Source organism: Pseudophryne corroboree, chromosome 7 (genome assembly GCF_028390025.1).
Source record: "Pseudophryne corroboree isolate aPseCor3 chromosome 7, aPseCor3.hap2, whole genome shotgun sequence".
NCBI lineage: Eukaryota > Metazoa > Chordata > Amphibia > Anura > Myobatrachidae > Pseudophryne > Pseudophryne corroboree.
This window is the reverse complement of record NC_086450.1, coordinates 26,530,875-26,552,833: the sequence shown is the minus strand read 5'-3', so window position 1 is coordinate 26,552,833 and position 21,959 is coordinate 26,530,875. Positions and strand designations below refer to the sequence as shown.

Genomic DNA, 21,959 nt, shown 5'->3' with positions numbered 1-21,959 from the left:
GGCCGGGGTCTGCGGCGGTCTGCCTGGAAGTCAGGGCCAATGCGGTGAGCTCGTTCGATCAACATGGATTCACCTCCCGGCAAACATCCAAGTTCCTTCGGCAGCCAGGTAGAAACCAAGGACAGCAGTTCCCGAGGTTTGACTGATTCCGGCAGGCCAATCAGCCGGAGATTATTTCGACGATTACCGACGATTACGATTTTCTAAATCTTCGAGCTTTTCTTGTATGGCGGAGAGAGTGGATGCCTGACTATCGACGATGGAACGCGTTGCCGTTAGATCATCTTCCAGGTTCGAGACCCGTTGTTCGGCCTCATCCAGCCGGGAGCTGTGTTATTTTAGCTGCGTCATGGTGGAGTCAATGGCGTCTTTCAGACCGGCGAGTTTCTTATCCAGCAGCGGCGAGAGGATGTCAGAGATTTCCTGTGCCCTGGTCACCGCGTCTGCCGTGTATCTGGAGGGGTCCGGTACACTGTCCAAGACATTGGCATTGGGTGAGGAAGGCGGAGAGCAAGCATGCATGGAGGCTGAGGCCCTAGTTTCCTTAGTTTTCACCGGCGCGGATCCGCGACCACCTCGCTGAGATTTCGCCACATATTTATCCATGATAATAAAAAAGAGGATGTGTCGTGTCACGATGAGAAAGTAGATGAAATCAATTATCCTGCCCTGCAGGGAGTATTATGTCCGTCAGGATACAAGTGCGTGGGCTCAGCTGACGACGATGCGGCGCATCAATCGCCAATGGGATAATATATGTTCTGCGCGCAGCAGCTCCAGAAGCTGTGCGAGGGTCAGCAACCTCTCCCCCCTCTTCACGGAAAAATGTGTCGGCACAAAGGGATGATAGGCAGGGTTGTAGGGAGAGCAAGTAGGAGGGCTGTATTTATAGATCCTGTGGCACCTGTGGTCTAGTAGAGGCACCAGGCAGGGATTCAGGCATCAGGGGGTCATGCAGGGCGCAGCCAGCAGCTTTGGAGAGCACACCTCAAATGCCTGTACTGTTGCTGGCTTATACTGCGCAGCAGAGCAGTCTAGTGCGGCCAGTACCCGTGTGTGTGTTGCGGGGGAGGAGGGGGGCCTGCACGGCGTCTTCCCCTGGCTTTCAGCGGCGGCGTCTCCCCGCCGGCTGGGTCCCGCTCCGTTGCCTAGCAGCGTCCGCTGCTACGAGCCGGGACACGGGCGCGATGATCTGGCACAGCCTCCGCTCGGTAAGCAGGACGGGGGAGAGGGGGAGCAGGGCGCCCGGCCACTATCAAGATGGCGGCCGCGGGCAGCACACGCCACAGCTGGCGTCCGAAATCTGGGGTTGGAGGCGGCGGGGAGCCGGGGTGTCGGTGCCCTCTTACCCACCTCTATCTCCACCAGGCCCGGTGATAATTTGAGGGGCCTGAGTGTATTTTTGCTCCCCTTATTAGTTGGTAAGGGAGCAGGGGGACGGAGAGCTCAGGTTAAAACGCGGCCAGCCGTAGGTCCGCCCACCGGAAGTCAGAAAATTGTTTTTTATTGAAAGATCTAAAATAAATCATATCAAAGCCTAATAACTTTGGGTTGTTCATGTTTTTGGTTTTTTTAAGAAAAAAAAAGTTATTTTTCCCAACCCTGGTGTATAATAATTTGTATCCGCAACTCGTGGTGTCTATTAAAACCTAAATAAAATCTGTATTTTCTAATGGCATCTTCTGTAGTTTGAGAAGTTAAAAAGTGTAGAAAAATGATGGCGCCCGGAACTGACAAAATAGTCAGAAAATATGCGCACACACTCCAGCCCAGTACTGCCTCAGCCAGGTAACTCACCTTTCCCCTGGTCCAGGCTGCTCCTCAGGCACCGCGGCTCCTCTCCAGTATGGCGGAGGTAGGACCGGGGCCCTCCTTCACTTTTGCTGGACAGGCAGTATTGGCGGGTGGGTGGTAGTACTGAGGCCCCCTTTCAGCATCATGCAGCACTGGCAGTCGCGGACAGGCACCTTGCAGGCGGTAGGAGCGGGCCAGGCCCCCCCTTCTCTGTCATAGTGTCTGGGCCCGGGACTGCTATACCTGCAATCCCCCCCTGGTGGTGGCCCTGGGTATCTGCAAATATTAAGGATCCCCTGAATGTATGTATGGGGCCCAGAGCAGATATCAGAGACTGGAGATATTTTTTTGATCGCAAAAGCAGCAGCATAAATGCCAAATGCTGGAGCTTGGCACCGGTAGATCATGTCATTATCAGATGGTGTTATCCATTATAGCCTATGGGCTGTATATTGCACTTTTTACCGGCAGAGAGCTATGGTGGTCATTCCGAGTTGTTCGCTCGCAGAAGTGCCGCTTTTTCACTTAATCGCTGCGCTGCGAACATTTTTCACTAGCGATCAACTCGGAATGACCCCCTATGTACTGTAGGATCCCGCGACGGCCAGTAGGACTTGCATGATCTTTACGTTTACACCTCACAGGGACGGGATCCTATCCGAGCCTCTGACCCTACATCTGACTAATAGTACATTCGGGTGATACTTTATATTTGCCACAATAAGCAAATGGTTATCGGGTCAACAAACCTGATAATAAATATGCAGCCCCGTCTGTCCACCTTTTTGAGCCCTCACTCCCACCCAACCTTCAACCTTTCAGTCTTCGTACAGCATCTCATTGTCAAATTTATGTAAATACAAACCTATTTCTCATACAGCAGGTAAGTGGTCTACTACCCATTTGTCAGAACTCTGATTGGGTGCTGTCACCTGTACTAGTTTGCTGTTATTTGTCCGCTGTAACATGTTGGCCTCGTCAGTTATCATTGATTCCATGAAATTAATATTCTAAGTGAGAATCGTTCAGTACAATTTGATCATTAAAACATTGTGCAGAATCCAGTTTCTACCTACAGTAATGTGATTTCATAAAGCGTCTCCGCTGCTCTTCTCTCCGTTGTACATACAGCTGTGCGGAGGGTGCTGGAGAAGAAAGATCACACAATTGAGTCTCTTCGCGCTGAAGTGACGATTGCAGATGAAGCGACTGTACAGCGATACAAACGCCATCTTATCAAACCACTTTCCGATGACCGCGCAAAGCCGGGGACTCCAGATATTTATACCAGTGACGGAAAAGGAAGAGCTGATGATCCATCGGGGATGAATGTTGGCACAGGGGAGGAAGGATATGGTAGAAGTCATAAACCCCAACTTGCAGAACACAAATTATCCCCCTCCGGCATGACCGAGCCCAACACCTATCCTCCAGCCGGCAGCAGCGGAGCAGCAGAACGTTCTCAGAAGCCCCCCCTAGAGGTAACTTTGTAATAACTGTAAATACAGCTTTTACTTGTGGTTTTCGGTCTGTGGTTGTAAAGTGCCTGAAACCCTCCTTGTGCCGACTCTGCGACACGTCTGCGATTTTGCTGCCGCTCCCTGTTACCACCCCCTTCCTGTCAATCACTCTGCATTTAGATCCTCACTTTTGAGCGACATTGCAAAGGTACCGCGGCGCACACAGTCCACTGATAATCGCTCGGTTGCTTGAACATCGGAATATTGCGTACAAATCGGAATCGGGCCCTTCATTCCTCCACCGCGCACAAGGGCATGATATATTTCAACGGTATTACATAGTAACTAGACACTTTGGGGGTCATTCAAAGTTGATCGTAGCAGCTACAATCATGTTCCCAGACATGCGGGGGGACGCCCAGCACAGGGCTAATCCGGCCCGCATGTCTGTGCCCACCCCACCCCCCGCACAAGTACGCAATGCTTTTGTACTTGTTGAGTAACTCCCGGCCAGCGCAGCTCTTGCGACTGACCGGGAGTTGCTCATAGCTGCCCCTGGTCGCAGCGGCTGTGTGTGACGTCTGCGTTGGCTGGACCACACCCTCGAAACTGTGGCCTAACGCCGCCGTGCCACTCCCTCCCACCCATCGACCGCCTCTGCCTGTCAGTCAGGCAGAGGCGCTCGCTAGGGGACGACGGCCTGCGCTGCAAACAACTGCAGCGAACGATCGGGTCGGAATGACCCCTTTATTCGTTGCAATAAATTAGTAGAAATACTACAAAAAAAAGCACTTTATGGGAAGCGATGTACCCCGTATATTATACTAGTCAATACTTGCAGCCATTCTCATACATACTCATTGTCCTTGTGGATGTAACACAACCAGAGATACTGGGTTAGACAGATCAGGCCTGGCCAACCTGTAGCTATCCAGCTGTTGTGAAACTACAAATCCCAGCATGCCCTCCCATTGATCAGCTAGTAAAGCGTGCTGGGACTTGTAGTTTCAGAACAGCTGGAGGGCCACAGATTGGACAGGCCTGGGTTAAGTTTCTCTTCACTTCCAAATTGTCCGCTGCCCAGCCTGTGACATGAAGAAAAAACTCCCTGCCTCCACCAGCACAGAGATCCATACACTCAGATATTAGTCCATTAATAGATCATACGCAGTCTTCATACCGCACACATTTAATTACATATTAATGAGAGAAATACCCTTCAGAATACATACTTAATGAGGACCACACTGAACTAGTGGAACTGACCACAGCGCACCCCCTTGGATAGTGTACATAGGGGTTACTACGTTCAATATTCTAAAATAATTGGCTGAATACATTGAGCTACAGACTATCTGCAAACATCTAGTCAATTATCTTACATCCCTGAGGCTCATTACACCAGTGGTTCCCAAACTCCGTCCTCAGGACCCCACACAGTGCATGTTTTCCAGATCACCCAGCAGGTGTACAGGTGTATTCATTACTCACTGACACATTCTGAAAGAGCCACAGGTGGAGCTAATTATTCCACTTGTGATTCTGTGAGGAGATCTGGAAAACATGCACTGCTTGGGGTCCTGAGGACCGAGTTTGAGAACTTGTGATTACGGTATACTTTTGTTAACAATTAATTGACGTTAATTGGAAGAAATCCTTAATTCTAACAGAAGGATAATCAAACTACTCAATTTTGCATCAGTATGTGCGCCAATATGTAAATGACCAAACAGTGTAAGACTACATGGCTCTATTTTGTAATACTGGTACCAGTAAACCAGTAAACCAATTGTATCAGTACTCTCTAAGGTTATAACCATTAATGGGATATTGTAAATATATAGGTGATGGTTATGTAGACATAATAACCTTGCACCTACAGGATCTTATGACATGGGAGACATCCAGTGTAATAAAATAACCACTTCTTAGTTTATCTTAAAGGTGTGTGATTGTCCATTTACTATCTTAAGTTGGCCGTATACACGGGTTGGTATCTGGTTACCGACGGGCAGAAATACAGACAGCGTCTCCCCAAGTTGGAAATATCAACAGTGGTTGATTTCTAAAGCTATCTCTGATGCCTAACCTGCCTAAACCTAATCCTCCCCCGTAGTCTAACCCTACACCCCGCGGGTTCCCTCTCTGACAGCCCGTGACATCATCATTCAGCATCCCAGCGGTTGGGATTCCGACGCCGGGATAATGATTCTTGTCTGGTTCCCGGTGCCAGCATTTTAAGTAATGTCGGGATTCCGGCGTCAGTATTTTGACTGCCAGGATCCCGACCGGATCCCATATACACTTTAGGATTATCTATCCAACTACTTGGCTAGTTGGATTGAAAATCTGGTAATGTATGATAATCATTTGCTCCCAACTGCCAAGAAATGGACAAAGACAGTCATTCAAACAAATTGGTTAAGACCGTTTGATTTAACCCATTTGTCTGAACCGATCGTTTTTGTTAGTTTTTCGACAATGAAAATCTGGTAATGTATGGGAGCAAATGACAATCGACCATTTGCTCCCATACATTTTCAGACTTTCATTCCAACCAGCCAATGAGCTGGCTAGTTATCTGTACGTATCTGTAACATCCGTGCCGAGCATCGTCTTCATTTGACTTTCATTTTGTCTGATCATTTCTAGATCTTTCCTGTAGTTGTGGCAAAGTTAAATAACGACTTGATCAGCAAGGTGACCCTAGAGGACGTACAACACAAGTATAGTCACCTGAAAATAAAGGTGACCGAGGAAGGCCTTGAGGTGAGAGGAACCTTCAGTGATATAGAGAAACTGAACGACTATCTCCAGGAGCAGTTCGGAGGCAAAATAAGGAAACCATCAGAACCCAGGAAAGAGAAAAACCTTGCGGATGAACGAGCGGACTGTTTATGTGTTCCGGTAGCTTTATATCAGTATTTTCAAGAGATTTACCCAGAGGAAGTGAAAGCCATAGAAACTCAATATAAAGTGAATATCACCCATGTAGATACATCAGAGGGAAGTTCATTTATAGGTTTCAGTGGATCAGATTTCTCCATTGACCATGCCAAGCATGTTTTTACCACCAAGATCCAAAGAATTACCAGCGACTGGGAGCAGAAAGAAGTGGCCTTATCCGGCATTAAGGCTCCATCACAAGACCTTAAACAGTTAATCAAAGAACAGTGCAGGAAAACTTTATTGATAGAGGAGAGAGAGAAAATAATTCTCCGTGGACCTGGAAATGAATTGTCCAAGGCTGTAGAGCTCTTAGAAAAGGGCGAGCCTCGCAGGGGTGTAACCATCTCCTCCAGAGACGAGGCTGAGGTCTTAGTAGATATGAAACACATGGCTTTCCTTCAGAAACTAAAGCACAAGGAGCTGAAGGACATTGAGCAGAAGTACAGTGTAAAGATGGATGAGAAGATCAAAGGCGGTAGCGTATATGTCACATTCAGAGCTTTAAATGGGGCCCCTGACCTCGGCCCTTACGCCAGACACAGTTTCATCACCCTTCTGCAGAAGACAATCACTAACATTGAGAAAAAGATGATCAGCGTTGGGGCAGACCTTCAGGAAGAGATTATTCTTTCATGTCACAAAGAGCTGCAGACAAGAGGCATAGATGTTATTCTGGAATGTTCCAAAGGTTCAGTGGTCCTGTTCGGTTCGCCAATCCATGTGGCCTTAGCTGCTGAGAAGCTCATCGAGTTCTTCAAACCTCAGGGAGCCCAGGCAGCTGGAGCATCTGGAGGCGGCACTCAGAAGGTGAAAGATACGAATGCGGATGATCAGGATAATAAATGTCCTATTTGCCTGGACGAAATGAAGGATAAAAAAGCTCTGAAATGTAAGCATGCATTTTGCACTGATTGTCTCCAGACAGCCATGGCCCATAAGCCAGTCTGCCCGATATGTAGTGTCTCATACGGGACTGTTACCGGAAACCAGCCTGAAGGAACTATGACAGACAGAGTGTGTAGAGAGTCTCTGCCGGGATTTTCAGGATGTGGAACTATAGAAATTAATTACAACATTCCAAGCGGTGTTCAGAAGGTGAGTGCTGAGGTGAAAAGCTCAGATGTACAAAGCAGTGATAGAGGCCCTCATTCCGAGTTGTTCGCTCGCTAGCTGCTTTTAGCAGCATTGCACACACTAAGCCGCCGCCTACTGGGAGTGAATCTTTGCATAGCAGAATTGCGAACGAAAGATTTGCATAATTGCAAATAGAAATTTCTTAGCAGTTTCTGAGTAGCTCGAGACTTACTCCTACACTGCGATCAGTTCAGTCAGTTTCGTTCCTGGTTTGACGTCACAAACACACCCAGCGTTCGCCCAGACACTCCCCCGTTTCTCCAGCCACTCTCGCGTTTTTCCCATAAACGGCAGCGTTTTTCCGCACACACCCATAAAACGGCCAGATTCCGCCCAGAAACACCCACTTCCTGTCAATCACACTCCGATCACCAGAACAAAGAAATTTCTTCGTTAAGCCGTGAGTAAAATATCTAACTTTTTGGCAAATTTACTTGGCGCAGACACACTGCGAACATTGCACATGCGCAGTAAGTGACTAATCGCAATATAGCGAAACTCGGCAACGAACGAACAACTCGGAATGAGGGCCAGAATGGGGTATTCTCAGTCTAGAAAGGGAAACCTCATGTCCTTGTTGTTACATCCAACCTGTGCTCTGGTGGAGCCAAACTGACCCATTTACATTGCCATAATGTTCAGGTTAGTGTTCTAGAGATAGAAGTTGAAGCAGTATAGAGAGGGAAAGACTTCTGCTGCACAGCGTAAATATAGCTTAGCTCCGGCAAAGTGGAGGCGGTTCAGCTGATTAGTGGCACAGGCACAGGGCCGCACTGCGTTCTGCGGAGCCGGACAGAAATATTTCCTTCAACTAGACCATTTCCAGAGGCGTTTCATGCTGCACAAAGGGGAGTGCAGCCATTTACACTCTGACATAGGACTTCATTCTTTCACCAGCTTAGTGCTGTAGAGCTGATAGTGATCGGTATCGTACTAGGGGAAGGATGCTATGCCACCTGAGTTTGGCCAACGTGTAGGATTACGGACCAACGCTGACCTTTTTTTTTTAAAGGGGCAATCACAAGGCATGGTTTTGTCTTGAGTGATTGCCCGTTTAAAAAAAACTTCAGAGTTTGACCGGAATCCCGCACACCATTGCATCCAGTCCTTCCTTTTTGTTTTTGTTTTTTAAATCGCTGTTGTTTTTTAATTAATGTTTCATTTTCAAGGGCATGAAATAGATAAATCGTACAGTGACATAATGTTCCTATGCGTTTAATAACACAACACTTCCCATATGCAGTGCCCCTTCCCCAAAGCCTTCAAAATTGTTGTAATCCCCCCTCAAGATGATCGGGTATGGGTCGTTGGTCGACCACTATTGGTCGACAGGGTCATTAGGTCGACAGGTACTAGGTTGACAGGTCAAAAGGTCGACTTGAGTTTTTTTACTTTTTTTGGTGTCGTTATCTCTGTAAAGTGACAGGGTACCCCAGTTAGTGCACAGTGTCCCCTCGCATAGCTCGCTTGGCTCGCCATGCTTCGGGTACGGTGCCTCGCTACAGGTTACCGTTCCCAATTGTAGTCCACATGGATCGTAAAGTATGAAAAAGTCCAAAATTTTAGTTTTAGTTTTTTTTTTTAATTCATAATGACCGTATCCCGGATGATCACTGCAGGCCTTCTTGGCTGACGTGCTCCCTGGGGGTTTTGTCGGCTTAACGGGCTTCCTGCTGAATTTGTTGGCCTGACGCACTCCCTGGAGCTTACAGTGGTCAACACTCTTTTCTATTTACACTTCTCTATAATGTATGATCCTCCATAATGTACCGTGTGCTTTCCATATAACTTCTGGGACTATTCACCACAAGACAAAGGGGGTCATTCAGATCTGACTGCTGCTGGCAATCAGGTCCTAACCGCGTATGCACCGCAATGTGCATACGCACAACCGTATCCGACAACGGGCATCGAAAAATCCGATCACACGGGTGTACGCAAGGTGATTGATAGGAGGAGGCCGTTTGTGGGTGGTAACCGAGCGTTTACAGGGAGTGTCCGGAAAAACGCAGGCGTTCCCAAGTGTTCTCAGGGAGGGTGTGTGACGTCTGCTCCGGCCCCGATCAGCCTGTTCTCATCGCACTGGAGGAGTAAATCCTGGGCTGCACAGAGATCGCACACAGTGGATTATCGCAGCTCGGCGTACACATGCGATCGCACACTTGCACTGCGAATGTACATTCCCCCTGGAGGCGGCGACTATCTGATCGTAGGACAGCAAAATTAGCGCCCAGCGATCAGATCTGAATGACCCCCCTAGTGCAGAGCTGCTTTACTGTCAAATATGAATATGATGTACGAGTATTGCTTTATGGAATGTTTGATTTATTGTTGTCACTATATTCAGGCGGACCATCCCCGGCCAGGAAAGCATTTCTCTGGTACTGGCCGCACTGCCTATTTACCGGATAACGCAGAGGGCAGAGAGATTCTGCGCTTGCTGAGAAAGGCTTTTCACCAAAAATTAATCTTTACTGTGGGGGATTCCCGTACCACAGGCGCCTCAGACACCGTAACCTGGAACGACATCCATCATAAAACCAGCAAATCTGGAGGCTCAGCAGGGTAAGATGGTAAAATAGCCTAGACGTGTGTTATACACCCAGCAACGCTGCATCTATGTTTCTCTAACGTCCTAGTGGATGCTGGGGACTCCGTCAGGACCATGGGGATTAGCGGCTCCGCAGGAGACAGGGCACAAAAGCAAGCTTTTAGGATCACATGGTGTGTACTGGCTCCTCCCCCTATGACCCTCCTCCAAGCCTCAGTTAGGTTTTTGTGCCCGGCCGAGAAGGGTGCAATCTAGGTGGCTCTCTTAAAGAGTTACTTAGAAAAAGTTTTTAGGTTCTTTATTTTCAGTGAGTCCTGCTGGCAACAGGCTCACTGCATCGAGGGACTTAGGGGAGAGATTTTCAACTCACCTGCGTGCAGGATGGATTGGATTCTTAGGCTACTGGACATAGCTCCAGAGGGAGTCGGAACACAGGGCTCGCCCTGGGGTTCGTCCCGGAGCCGCGCCGCCGACCCCCCTTGCAGACGCTGAAGATGAAGAGGTCCGGAACCAGGCGGCAGAAGACTCTCAGTCTTCATCAGGTAGCGCACAGCACTGCAGCTGTGCGCCATTGTTGTCAGCACACTTCACACAGCGGTCACGGAGGGTGCAGGGCGCTGGGGGGGGGCGCCCTGGGCAGCAATGTATAATACCTGTATGGTGAAAAATACATCACATATAGCCCTTGAGGCTATATGGATGTATTTAACCCCTGCCAGATATCTAAAACTCCGGAGAAGAAGCCCGCCGAAAAGGGGGCGGGGCCTATTCTCCTCAGCACACAGCGCCATTTTCCCTCACAGAAAGGCTGGTGGGAAGGCTCCCATGCTCTCCCCTGCACTGCACTACAGAAACAGGGTTAAAACAGAGAGGGGGGGCACTGATTTGGCGATATGTATATATATTAAAATGCTATAAGGGAGGAACACTTAAATAAAGGTTGTCCCTGGATAATTATAGCGTTTTGGTGTGTGCTGGCAAACTCTCCCTCTGTCTCCCCAAAGGGCTAGTGGGTCCTGTCCTCTATCAGAGCATTCCCTATGTGTGTGCTGTATGTCGGTACGTGTGTGTCGACATGTATGAGGAAAATATTTGTGAGGAGGCGGAGCAAATTGCCTGTAATGGTGATGTCACTCTCTAGGGAGTCGACACCGGAATGGATGGCTTATTTATGGAAATTACGTGACAATGTCAACACGCTGCAAGCCGGTTGACGACATGAGAGGGCCGGCGAACAAATTAGTATCTGTCCAGGCGTCTCAAACACCGTCAGGGGCTGTAAAATGCCCATTTACCTCAGTCGGTCGACACAGACCCAGACACGGACACTGATTTCAGTGTCGACGGTGAAGAAACAAACGTATTTTCTTTTAGGGCCACACGTTAAGGGCAATGAAGGAGGTGTTACATATTTCTGATACTCCAAGTACCACAAAAAAGGGTATTATGTGTGAGGTGAAAAAACTACCTGTAGTTTTTCCTGAATCAGATAAATTAAATGAAGTGTGTGATGATGCGTGGGTTTCCCCCGATAGAAAATTATTGGCGGTATACCCTTTCCCGCCAGAAGTTAAGGCGCGGTGGGAAACACCCCTCAGGGTGGATAAGGCGCTCACACGCTTATCAGAACAAGTGGCGGTACCATCTACGGATAGGGCCGTACTTAAGGAGCCAGCTGATAGGAGGCTGAAAAATATCCTAAAAAGTATACACACACATGCTGGTGTTATACTGCGACCAGCGATCGCCTCAGCCTGGATGTGCAGAGCTGAGGTGGCTTGGTCGGATTCCCTGACTAAAAATATTGATACCTTTGACAGGGACAGTATTTTATTGACTATAGAGCATTTAAAGGATGCATTTCTATATATGCGAGATGCGCAGAGGGATATTTGCACTCTGGCATCAAGAGTAAATGCGATGTCCATATCTGCAAGAAGATGTTTATGGACACGACAGTGGTCAGGTGATGCAGATTCCAAACGGCACAAAGATGTATTGCCGTATAAAGGGGAGGAGTTATTTGGGGTCGGTCCATGGGACCTGGTGGCCAGGGCAACTGCTGGAAAATCCACCGTTTTTTACCCTAAGTCACATCTCTGCAGAAAAAGACACCGTCTTTTCAGCCTCAGTCCTTTCGTCCCTATAAGAGTCATATCTGCCCAGGGATAGAGGAAAGGGAAGAAGACTGCAGCAGGCAGCCCATTCCCAGGAACAGAAGCCCTCCACCGCTTCTACCAAGTTCTCAGCATGACGCTGGGACCGTACAGGACCCCTGGATCCTACAAGTAGTATCCAAGGGGTACAGATTGGAATGTCGAGAGGTTTCCCCCCTCGCAGGTTCCTGTAGTCTGCTGTACCAATGTCTCCCTCCGACAGGGAGGCAGTATTGAAAACAATTCACAAGCTGTATTCCCAGCAGGTGATAATAAATTTACCCCTGCGACAACAAGGAAAGGGGTATTACTCCACACTATATGGTGGTACTGAAGGCTAGGTGAGACCTATTCTAAATCTGAAAAATTTGAACACTTACAAGGGTTCAAATCCAGATGGAGTCACTCAGAGCAGTGATAGCAAAGAACAAGGGGACTATATGGTGTCCCGGGACATCAGGGATGCTTACCTCCATGTCCCAAAATTTGCCTTTTCTCACCAAGGGTACCTCAGGTTCGTGGTACAGAACTGTCACTATCAGTTTCAAGACGATGCCGTTGGATTGTCCAAGGCACCCCGGGTCCTTACCAAGGTAATGACCGAAAGGAGGATTCGTCTTCAAAGAAAATGGACGACCTCCTGATAAGAACAAGGTCCAGAGAACAGTTGGAGGTCGGAGTAGCACTATCTCAAGTAGTTCTACGACAACACGGGTGGATTCTAAATATTCCAAAACCGCAGTTGTTCCGACGACACGTCTGCTGGTCCTAGGGATGATTCTGGACACAGTCCAGGAAAAGGTGTTTCTCCCAGAGGAGAAAGCCAGGGAGTTATCCGAGCTAATCGGGATCCTCCTAAAACCAGGAAAAGTGTCAGTGCATCATTGCACAAGAGTCCTGGTAAAAATGGTGGCTTATTACGAAGCGCTTCCATTCGGCAGATTTCACGCAAGAACTCTTCAGTGGGATCTGCTGGACAAATGGTCCGGATCGCATCTTCAGATGCATCAGCGGATAACCCTATATCCAAGGACAAGGGTGTCTCTCCTGTGGTGATTACAGAGTGCTCATCTTCTAGAGGGCCGCAGATTCGGCATTCAGGATTGGATGCTCGTGACCACGGAGGCCAGCCTGAGAGGCTGGGGAGCAGTCACACAAGGAGTGTGATCAAGTCTGGAGAATTCTCTCCACATAAATATACTGGAGCTAAGAGCAAATTTATAATGCTCTAAGCTTAGCAAGACCTCTGCTTCAAGGTCAGCCGGTATTGATCCAGTGGGATAACATCACGGCAGTCGCCCACGTAAACAGAAAGGGCGGCACAAGAAGCAGGAGGGCAGTGGCAAAACTGCAAGGATTTTTCGCTAGGCGGAAAATCATGTGATAGCACTGTCAGCAGTGTTCATTCCGGGAGTGGACGACTGGGAAGCAGACTTCCTCAGCAGGCACGACCTCCACCCGGGAGAGTGGGAACTTCATCGGGAAGTTTTCCGCATGATTGTGAACCGTTGGGAAAGACCAAAGGTGGACATGATGGCGTCCCGCCCGAACAAAAAAATGGGACAGGTATTGCGCCAGGTCACGAGACCTTCAGGCGATAGCTGTGGACGTCCTGGTAACACCGTGGGTGTAACAGTCGGTGTATGTGTTCCCTTCTCTGCTTCTCATAACCAAGGTATTGAGAATTATAAGACCTAGAGGAGTAAGAACTATACTCGTGGCTCCGGATTGGCCAAGAGGGACTTGGTAACCGGAACTTCAAGAGATGCTCACAGAGGACTAATGGCCTCGGGAGCTAAGAAGGGATTTGCTTTCAGCAAGTACCATGTCTGTTCCAAGAGGAACCGTGGCATCGGCCTTTAAGAAAGGACCTGCTCCAGCAGGGACCTTGTCTGTTCCAAGACTTACCGCGACTGCGTTTGACGGCATGGCGGTTTGAACGCCGGATCCTAAGGGAAAAGGCATTCCGGAAGAGGTCATACCTACCCTGGTCAAAGCCAGGAAGGAGGTGACCGCACAACGTTATCACCACATGTGGTAAAAATATGTTGCGTGGGTGAGGCCAGGAGGGCCCCACGAAAAAATTTCAACTAGGTCGATTTCTGCACTTCCTGCAAACAGGAGTGTCTATGAGCCTCAAATTGGGGTCCATTAAGGTTCAAGTTTCGGCCCTATAGATTTTCTTCCAGAAAGAATTGGCTTCAGTTCCTGAAGTCCAGACGTTTGTCAAGGGAGTATTGCATATACAGCCCTTGTGTGCCTCCAGTGGCACCGTGGGATCTCAACGTAGTGTTGGGATTCCTCAAATCATATTGGTTTGAACCACTCAAATCTGTGGATTTGAAATATCTCACATGGAAAGTGACCATGCTGTTGGCCCTGGCCTCGGCCAGGCGATTGTCAAAATTGGCGGCTTTGTCTTACAAAAGCCCATATTTGATTTTCCATTCGGACAGGGCAGAACTGCGGACTCGTGCCCAGTTTCTTCCTAAGGTGGTGTCAGCGTTTCACCTGAAACAACCTATTGTGGTGCCTGCGGCTACTAGGGACTTGGAGGACTCCAAGTTGCTAGACGTTGTCAGGGCCCTGAAAATATATATATATATATATATATATATATATATAATTCCAGGACGGCTGGAGTCAGAAAGTCTGACTTGCTGTTTATATTGTAGGCACCCAAAAAGCTGGGTGCTCCTGCTTCTAAGCAGACTATTCCTCGTTGGATTTGTAGTACAATTCAGCTTGCACATTCTGTGGCAGGCCTGCCACAGCCAAAATCTGTAAATGCCCATTCCACAAGGAAGGTGGGCTCATCTTGGGCGGCTGCCCGAGGGGTCTCGGCTTTACAACTTTGCCGAGCAGCTACTTGGTCAGGGGCAAACACGTTTGCTAAATTCTACAAATTTGATACCCTGGCTGAGGAGGACCTGGAGTTCTCTCATTCGGTGCTGCAGAGTCATCCGCACTCTCCCGCCCGTTTGGGAGCTTTGGTATAATCCCCATGGTCCTGACGGAGTCCCCAGCATCCACTAGGACGTTAGAGAAAATAAGATTTTACTTACCGATAAATCTATTTCTCATAGTCCGTAGTGGATGCTGGGCGCCCATCCCAAGTGCGGATTGTCTGCATTACTTGTACATAGTTATTGTTACAAGAAAATCGGGTTATTATTGTTGTGAGCCATCTTTTTTAGAGGCTACTTCATTGTTAGCATACTGTTAATTGGGTTCAAATCACAAGTTGTACGGTGTGATTGGTGTGGCTGGTATGAGTCTTACCCGGGATTCAAGATCCTTCCTTATTGTGTACGCTCGTCCGGGCACAGTACCTAACTGAGGCTTGGAGGAGGGTCATAGGGGGAGGAGCCAGTACACACCATGTGATCCTAAAAGCTTGCTTTTGTGCCCTGTCTCCTGCGGAGCCGCTAATCCCCATGGTCCTGACGGAGTCCCCAGCATTCACTACGGACTATGAGAAATAGATTTATCGGTAAGTAAAATCTTATTTATATACAGAACTCGGGTGTATTATAGTGTTATACGAACGGAGCAGGGGCTGTGTGTGTGTGTTACATGCGGAGCAGGGTATATGTGTGTGTTACACGCGGAGCAGGGTATATGTGTGTTACATGCGGAGCAGGGGCTGTGTGTGTGTTACACGCGGAGCAGGGGCTGTGTGTGTTACACGCGGAGCAGGGGCTGTGTGTGTGTTACACGTGGAGCAGGGGCTGTGTGTGTGTTACACGTGGAGCAGGGGCTGTGTGCGTGTTACACGCGGAGCAGGGGCTGTATGTGTGTTACATGCGGAGCAGGGTATATGTGTGTGTTACACGCGGAGCAGGGGCTGTATGTGTGTTACACGCGGAGCAGGGGCTGTATGTGTGTTACATGCGGAGCAGGGGCTGTATGTGTGTTACACGCAGAGCAGGGTGTGTGTGTGTGTTAAATGCGGAGCAGGGGGTGTATGTGTGTTACACGCGGAGCAGGGTGTGTGTGTGTTACACGTGGAGCAGGGGCTGTGTGTGTGTTACACGCGGAGCAGGGACTGTGTGTGTGTTACACGCGGAGCAGGGTGTGTGTGTGTTACACGTGGAGCAGGGGCTGTGTGTGTGTTACACGCGGAGCAGGGGCTGTGTGTGTGTTACACGCGGAGCAGGGGCTGTGTGTGTGTTACACGCGGAGCAGGGTGTGTGTGTGTTACACGTGGAGCAGGGGCTGTGTGTGTGTTACACGTGGAGCAGGGGCTGTGTGTGTGTTACACGCGGAGCAGGGGCTGTGTGTGTGTTACACGCGGAGCAGGGGCTGTGTGTGTGTGTTACATGCGGAGCAGGGGCTGTATGTGTGTGTTACATGCGGAGCAGGGGCTGTATGTGTGTTACACGCAGAGCAGGGTGTGTGTGTGTGTGTTAAATGCGGAGCAGGGGGTGTGTGTGTATTGCACATGGAGCAGGGGGTGTGTGTGTATTGCACATGGAGCAGGGGGTGTATGTGTATTATATACGGAGCAGGCGGTGTGTGTGTGTATTACACACGGAGTATGCGGTGTGTGTGTGTATTATACACACGGAACAGGGTATATGTGTGTATTATATACGGAGCAGGCGGTGTGTGTGTGTGTGTGTGTGTGTGTATTACACACAGAGTAGGCGGTGTGTGTGTGTATTATACACACGGAGCAGGGTATATGTGTGTATTATGGCCCTCATTCCGAGTTGTTCGCTCGCAAGGCGATTTTAGCAGTGTTGCACACGCTAAGCCGCCGCCTACTGGGAGTGAATCTTAGCTTCTTAAAATTGCGAACGAAGTATTCGCAATATTGCGATTACTAACTACTTAGCAGTTTCTGAGTAGCTCCAGACTTACTCTGCCTGTGCGATCATTTCAGTGCTTGTCGTTCCTGGTTTGACGTCATAAACACACCCAGCGTTCGCCCAGACACTCCCCCGTTTCTCCAGCCACTCCTGCGTTTTTTCCGGAAACGGTAGCGTTTTTTTCCACATGCCCATAAAACGGCCAGTTTCCGCCCAGTAACACCCATTTCCTGTCAATCACATTACGATCGCCGGAGCGAAGAAAAAGCCGTGAGTAAAAATACTAACTTCATAGCAAATTTACTTGGCGCAGTCGCAGTGCGAACATTGCGCATGCGTACTAAGCAGAAAAATGCTGCGATGCGAAGACTCGGAATGAGGGCCTATATACGGAGCAGGCGGTGTGTGTGTATTATACACACGGAGCAGGGTATATGTGTGTATTATGGCCCTCATTCCGAGTTGTTCGCTCGGTATTTTTCATCGCATCGCAGTGAAAATCCGCTTAGTACGCATGCGCAATGTTCGCACTGCGACTGCGCCAAGTAACTTTACTATGAAGATAGTATTTTTACTCACGGCTTTTTCATCGCTCCGGCGATCGTAATGTGATTGACAGGAAATGGGTGTTACTGGGCGGAAACACGGCGTTTCAGGGGCGTGTGGATAAAAACGCTACCGTTTCCGGAAAAAACGCAGGAGTGGCCGGAGAAACGGGGGAGTGTCTGGGCGAACGCTGGGTGTGTTTGTGACGTCAACCAGGAACGACAAGCACTGAAATGATCGCACAGGCAGAGTAAGTCTGGAGCTACTCTGAAACTGCTAAGTAGTTAGTAATCGCAATATTGCGAATACATCGGTCGCAATTTTAAGAAGCTAAGATTCACTCCCAGTAGGCGGCGGCTTAGCGTGTGTAACTCTGCTAAATTCGCCTTGCGAGCGATCAACTCGGAATGAGGGCCTATATACGGAGCAGGCGGTGTGTGTGTATTACACATGGAGTAGGTGGTGTGTGTATTACACACGGAACAGGGGGTGTATGTGTATTATACACACGGAGCAGGGTATATGTGTGTGTGACATATGGAGCAAGGTGTGTGTGTTACACACGGAGCAGGGTATATGTGTATTATACACACGGAGCAGAGGGGTACAAGATGTGGCCATTAAATAACAAGACTGATGCTATCATTTAGATTTTATTATATTAAGTACATTTTGACCCCGTTCCCCTTCTATGTTCTCTTATTCTGCATCCACACACCGCGGCTTTCTTGTGTTCCATTGGCCAAAGCCGCTCTGCAGCTCACTCTCTGTCACCTGTCTCAGCAGCTCCGACATTTTCTTCTTTACCTTCGTAACTGATGCAGAACTGTTCCCTTGAGTACAGATTTTACTTTAGGGAAAAGAATGAAGTCACACAATGCTAGGGCCCAGATTTATCAAGCCTTGGAGAGTGATATATAGGGGGTAATTCTGAGTTGATCGCAGCAGGAACTTTGTTAGCTAAGGGGCAAAACCATGTGCACTGCAGGGGAGGCAGATATAACATGTGCAGAGAGAGTTAGATTTGGGTGGGTTATTTTGTTTCTGTGCAGGGTAAATACTGGCTGCTTTATTTTTACACTGGAAATTAGATTGCAGATTGAACACACCCCACCCAAATCTATCTCTCTCTGCACATGTTACATCTGCCCCACCTGCAGTGCACATGGTTTTACCCAACTGCTAACAAAAATCCTGCTGCGATCAACTCGGAATTACCCCCATAGCACGGTGATAAATTACCAACCAACCAGCTCCTTACTGCCGTGTTAGACTGTGTTTGAAAAATGACAGTTAGGAGCTGATTGGTTGGTAGTTTATCACCGTGCTATCGATCACTCTCCAAGACTTGATAAATCTAGCACTGCAATCTGATTCTCTGACAAAAACTGCATTACACAGAGCGCTGTGTGGGCGGGTACATTGTCCTGATGGGTGTGGTCTATAGGGTCTACCTCACTTAGGTCGACAGTGTCTAGGTCGACTACTATTGGTCGACAGGTCAAAAGGTCGACATTAGTTGTTTCTTGGTGGTGTTTTCTCCGTACAGTGACCAGTAACCCCAATTAGTGCACCGTGCCCCCTCGCTTCGCTCGCCATGCTTTGGCAAGGTGCCTTCCTCCGCTACCGCTGCGCTCTGCACAGGTCACCGTTCCCAATCGTAGTCCACGTGGACCATTAAGTATGAAAAAGTAAAAAAAAAATGTAAAAACTCACGTCGAGCATTTTCACCTGTCGACTTACTTACTGTTGACCAATAGTGGTGGACCTAGAGCCCGGATCCCGTCCTGATGGAGGATAAAAAAAAAATTCCACAACTCTGGCCTCTTTCTTCTAATTTTTTTCCCGCATTGTTAGTAGAACATGTTTGTAGTGATCTTGATCACCGTTGCGTCTTCTGGTCCCCAGTCTGCCAAAATAACACCCTTGATATCAGAGAAAACAATTAACATGGCTTTGAATTTGGATTTACGTTCTTCATTCGTGGTGATGATGGTGTCTCCAGTGCATGGACTGGCGTTTTGTCTCGGGATCGTCCTAGAAGATCCAGGTTTCATCACAGATGATAACTTCATCTGAAAAATGCGATTCCGCTTGAACTTTCCAAAATGTCTGTACAAACTTTCTAGTGATTTTCTTTCTGCTGGTCCGCGAGAATCCTGTCAACCGTCATCGCACAAACGTTTATCATGTTAAGGTGCAAAATGTTTGCAACAGTTTCTTTGTCGATCATTTCTGCTATCGGTTGAAGGTCAACTTGTAAAATCTTCCCACATTTTAGTTTGTATTTGATGTGCAAGGTCTTCTGGGACGTTCATCATCTTCCACATCCTCACAACTGTCCAGTGGTCATCTAAGGTCAATGTTCCCCAACTCCCTTTTATATCACGCAGTATGGCTTTTACAGTGTGGTCTCTTTATATAATGGCAACACGTATGTGTATTGTATAAGGAGCAGAGAGTGTGTGTGTGTGTGTGTGTGTGTGTGTGTGTGTGTGTGTGTGTGTGTGTTATATAAGAGCGAAGGGGTGATGTGTATACTTAATTGTCCCTATTTTCCTCTTGCAGCTTCGGGTATCCTGATGCTGATTATCTGGGACGGGTGCGAGATGAGCTGAAAGCCAAAGGCATTGAGTGAATATCTCCGGAGAAGTCGCATGCTATGTTATTACTCTGATAATACTGTTGTGTGTGTGTGTTACTAATAAGATGTTCCCTTCCCTGCTCAGGTCTCGTCCACAGGGCCTTCCCTTACACAATGTGACTGCCCGCTCACTGCCTATATAACACCCACTGCCACAGATATCTCTCTATCTAGAACCTGTACACTTTGTAATAAGCGAGCGCTGGTCCTTTAGCTCACTTCCGTGTTGTCTGCAGCGTGAGACGTGCAATGTAACACTATGGATGTGCTTGTTAATACATAGGATATACACTGCAGGAAGGCTCTGAGACACATTGCTGTGCTCAGAATGCTCTGCTGCAAGTCAGGGGAAAAAAGGTTTTAGCTACAGTATAACAAGTGCTGGTTCCAGTACCTGTCTAGGGGCCCTTATAGGGCCACAAAGCCTAACATGCCAGTAGATCCAATAGGAAAAGGCAACTTGTAAGATTTTATTTATGGGGAGACAGATGCTGTGCCCCTGCCGCTCCGCAGAGGACACCTCTCCCCTAAGCCGGGGTGCACCTCCTGCTAAACAGGGGTCCCCATCCCTAAATAGAATCTTACTCCACATTAGGAAAGGAACCCGCCATCTGCCCAGGTTCTCCCATGGTGAGGTGCAGCATGTTATATACCTCTATACGCCAACAGTGTGATGAGCACGATCCATGTGTGTTACTCAAATCTGTCTCCTTGAGGTGTACACTGAAGAGATTTGCGCTGCGCTACATTGCGTTTCCAAGCACTATCCATATCGCCGGCCCCACAATCTGATTGGCCATAAACTCACTGTATAAACTCTGTATCTGTGCATCCGCCCCACAGAAATTGTCACATTCTGATTTTCTGTTGTTGTTTTCTCTTGTTATCAGACTTTTATTCTACAAGACTTTCCTGTCTGTGCCTGAGTTCTACCCATAGAGACGCCTTATTCTGGTGATTGTATTGTAGCGGATAATACTGGTCTTAGTGGCACATTCTCCTAATGTTCAGTCAGCCAAAACTGTGATTAAAAGCAACTAAAGCTACAAGTGTCTGTTGTGTCGTCGTGTAATTGTTGTACATTCGCACTTTGGAGCTGATGCAGAGATGAATGAATGTGCACCTGTTTTGCGTATTGTGCATGACTACGCATACTCCAAACACGAGCGCAAGTGCGGGCAATGCAGAGTCTCCATGTGGCCTTTATTCATGGGACTGTGCAGACCCGGGTGTGATCTCATATAGGGCGGGTACTAGTGCGCATACATAATGACTAGCAGGACACCAGACGCACAGGCAGATACCGTTTCTCGAGCTTGTGGGTGAATATATGTATTATTTCTCTGACGTCCTAGTGGATGCTGGGGACTCCGTAAGGACCATGGGGAATAGACGGGCTCCGCAGGAGACTGGGCACTCTAAAGAAAGATTTAGGACTATCTGGTGTGCACTGGCTCCTCCCCCTATGACGCTCCTCCAAGCCTCAGTTAGAATCTTGTGCCCGGCTGAGCTGGATGCACACTAGGGGCTCTCCTGAGCTCCTAGAAGAAAGTATATGTTAGGTTTTTTTATTTTACAGTGAGACCTGCTGGCAACAGGCTCACTGCAACGAGGGACTAAGGGGAGAAGAAGCGAACCTACCTAAGTGGTGGTAGCTTGGGCTTCTTAGGCTACTGGACACCATTAGCTCCAGAGGGATCGAACACAGGACTCGACCTCGTCGTCCGTTCCCAGAGCCGCGCCGCCGTCCCCCTTACAGAGCCAGAAGCAAGAAGGTGGTCCGGAAAATCGGCGGCTGAAGACTTCTGTCTTCTCCAAGGTAGCGCACAGCACTACAGCTGTGCGCCATTGCTCCTCATGCACACCACACACTGCGGTCACTGATGGGTGCAGGGCGCTGGGGGGGGGGGG

The 21,959-nt window shown here is 48.5% G+C and overlaps 1 protein-coding gene across 3 annotated transcripts in view; it reads left to right on the top strand.

Annotated features, from left to right (window-relative positions):
- Window positions 1–21,097, top strand: part of DTX3L (deltex E3 ubiquitin ligase 3L) — a 44,743-nt gene extending 23,646 nt beyond the window's left edge. For all 3 annotated transcript variants that reach the window (XM_063932799.1, XM_063932800.1, XM_063932798.1), the window contains 5 exons: window positions 2,926–3,275; window positions 5,907–7,298; window positions 9,685–9,902; window positions 19,973–20,038; window positions 20,939–21,097. In XM_063932799.1, coding sequence (XP_063788869.1) covers window positions 2,926–3,275; window positions 5,907–7,298; window positions 9,685–9,902; window positions 19,973–20,038; window positions 20,939–20,987 — 2,075 coding nt within the window. In that variant the 3' untranslated portion in view covers window positions 20,988–21,097. The remainder of the gene's footprint in view (window positions 1–2,925; window positions 3,276–5,906; window positions 7,299–9,684; window positions 9,903–19,972; window positions 20,039–20,938) is intronic.
- The last annotated feature ends 862 nt before the right edge of the window (window positions 21,098–21,959 follow it).